The sequence below is a fragment of the Octopus bimaculoides genome, chromosome 5 (genome assembly GCF_001194135.2).
Source record: "Octopus bimaculoides isolate UCB-OBI-ISO-001 chromosome 5, ASM119413v2, whole genome shotgun sequence".
Taxonomy (NCBI): domain Eukaryota; kingdom Metazoa; phylum Mollusca; class Cephalopoda; order Octopoda; family Octopodidae; genus Octopus; species Octopus bimaculoides.
In genome coordinates this window covers 108,333,329-108,336,221 of record NC_068985.1, presented here as the reverse complement: position 1 = coordinate 108,336,221, position 2,893 = coordinate 108,333,329, and the positions used below count along the sequence as shown (strand labels likewise).

At 31.9% G+C, this 2,893-nt stretch overlaps 1 protein-coding gene across 1 annotated transcript in view; it reads left to right on the top strand.

The window, feature by feature from the left end:
- LOC106879655 (uncharacterized) overlaps window positions 1–2,893 on the top strand; it is a 13,843-nt gene that overhangs the window by 4,691 nt on the left and 6,259 nt on the right. The window contains exons 3-4 of the mRNA XM_052968097.1: window positions 909–1,067; window positions 1,764–1,868. Of these exons, the coding sequence (XP_052824057.1) occupies window positions 909–1,067; window positions 1,764–1,868 (264 nt within the window). The remainder of the gene's footprint in view (window positions 1–908; window positions 1,068–1,763; window positions 1,869–2,893) is intronic.

The following is a 2,893-nucleotide window of genomic DNA, read 5'->3' as shown; positions in this document are numbered from 1 at the left end:
AAAACATAGTCAAATGCAGAACCTCAAACTGAATATTTCGTCTAGACCAGGGGTTTTCAAACTTTTTGACTTGCGGACCCCTTTATATTTCAGGCTTTACCTTAGGGACCCCCTTATAAACGCTTATGAAATTTATGCATAAATATTTGCTTAAAATAACATATATTTTTACATTCATTTATTTAACAGTATTTAACAAATAGGTTTATTGTCAATTAAAAGATTTCGATTAAAAAACATATATAAAATCAAATTGCCCATAAAAAGTATTTGCTGTCCTCGGACACCCTGTCTTGTCCTTGCGGACCCACTGTGGTCCGCGGACCACAGTTTGAAAACCCCTGGTCTAAATTATTCTTTTAATCCAATTTGTGTAAAATATATAATTTTCAAATAGTACATTATAGAGAGTATTATAATACATGAAGATAATCAGAAATAAGCAGTAATGAATTTGTGATCTCTTTCTACAGCATTTCTTACTGTTCTCAACATATGTAACTATGTTTAAGTTATTCACCTTCATTGAGAGCATACTCTTCAAATGCCATTTCAGCAGAATAACACCTAACAAGAGGAGACTGTTGTATAAAGAGAGGCTACATAACATGAAGTTAATAAGTTTAAACGGAGTCGTTGCTATTGCCGTTATAAGGCAGATGGAGTACGTTTTAGCAATAATAACGAAGTCTAGTTTCAAGGATATTTCATTTTCAGTAGTTATATGTCCTTTCTAGGAAACATCATTGGACATCCAAAATGACTCTTGTTTAGAACTTTGTTTTGTTTTGATGTTTTGTTTTTGTTTTCTTGAAACTTATACAGTTTAATGATATTAAATCTTTCATAGCTGCTCTGTTCAAAACAAGCTTTAATCCTAAAGTTTTCCGTTTAATTTTCATAATGAGTAAGATCTAAATTGTTATATTGCTTTAAATTCAAATCGAACAATGTTGTTTCAGAAACTTCATTCAGATACCCTGCCACACATGCAGCACCACGAAGAACAACAAATACACTACCAATAACAACAACAACAAGTGTACCACTTCTTCAATACAGGCCTGGTAAGAAAATATGAACATCGTTTTATTTATCAAAGTGTAATATATTTGCTGAATTTTTAAAATATCAATCCTCCAAAATAGTAACAAATTTCAAACTAATACACTTTGAAAAGTATATATTTTATAAATTTTCAGTAACTTTCATAATGAAATAGATATGGTTTTGTAGTTAGGAAGCTCGATTTGCAACCACTTGACTTCATCTTCAGCTCCATTGTGCGGCACCTTGGGCAAGTGTCTTCTATGATAGCGCCGGGTCAACCAATGCTTTGTGAGGGAATCCGCAGATGGAAGCTACCTGATGCGACTCTCAGGCCTTGTAATTTTGCTTAACCTATTTAGTTCGAATTTCCATAACATGCACAACATGTTAATGATCAAAATATGACAATATTAGTTTGTAATAAAAAATTTAATTCTAGGTCAGTTTTTTAATAATTGGATGTCAAACTATATATAGAGGTATAAATACAAAAGAAAGTTGAATACGATACGTGGGAATGTTTTTCAACACAATAATTACATATTAAAAATACCTTTGAGAAACCTAAATATCCCTCTCTGTGTGTATGTTTGTATATGCACTTTACTTAGTAAACAGATATATCCACTCGCGTTTGCTCATTTTTAGTATAACTTTCCCAAGAAACAGCAAATACAAAAAGGTCATTCTTTTCCTGTTTTTTTTTTCCCCAGGTGTTTTAATAAAACCATTAAATTGTTCGATAGACTTGTGTTTTGTTGATACTATTGAATGCAGAAACCAAACTGAAATCCTTCTTTTGGCTGATCGGCAAGCAGGTATGAGATTCAATATTAATACTAATAATATGAATATTGATTGCCTTTCATAAAATTATGAGATAATTTATTCATTATAAAAAGATATGCACAATTTGTTTTACTATATTTCAGAATTTAACTGAAATGGTAGTTTCAAATATGAGTATAAAATTTTATATAAATTCATTTCTCATGAAAATTGAGATATGAGACATTGGGATCATCTGAAGAATAACAACTTTAATCATTGGTCGAGAAATAATCCTTCTTGTGGTCAATCTTGGAGTGATGAATCTTCATCTGGCAATACTTAGGATGACAATGTTTCAGGTGGAGATTAGGGTGAGATTGTAACACTGACACATTCCGCTATATGATAATTTAGGGAGCTATTTGTTTGTCTTAATCATGTTGATCATGATATGCAATATCTTTCAAATTGTCACCCTCCTGTAGTTATGTGAGGGTTCCTCTGAAGATGTTCTATGGCTTGCACAAAACAGACTTTTAAGCCGATAACAGGATGACTTGGACAAAATGCTCCAGAAGGAAGGGTGGTTTTCTGTGGAAATGTCAGCAAAAGGGTGCTTCGTGTATAAATCCCCTAATAGAGTCTTTTTTAACCTTCTAATATTTTACATTAGAAATGGGGTCATGTCATAAAAACTTAATTTTGCACATTTTAGTATTACTTTTATTTTGCATTTAGCAGTCTGTATTGTTTCTTTCTTTATGTATTGTGGATACACATACAAGAGTTTTGAAATGGGTGGCATAAAAATCGTCGAAACAAAGGATGTTATCTTCCTATAATATTTTTTTTTTTTAATATTTTAGAAATATGTATATGTATCAATATAGATAGCTTGCTTTCAAACCACATGGTTTCAGTACTTGGGCAAGTGTCTTCTAATATTGCCTCGGGCCGACCAAAGGAATGTCAGTGGATATAGTAGACGCAATCTGAAATAAGCCTGTCCTACATATATATATATATATATATATGTGTGTGTGTGTGTGTGTGTGTGTGTGTGTGTGTGTGT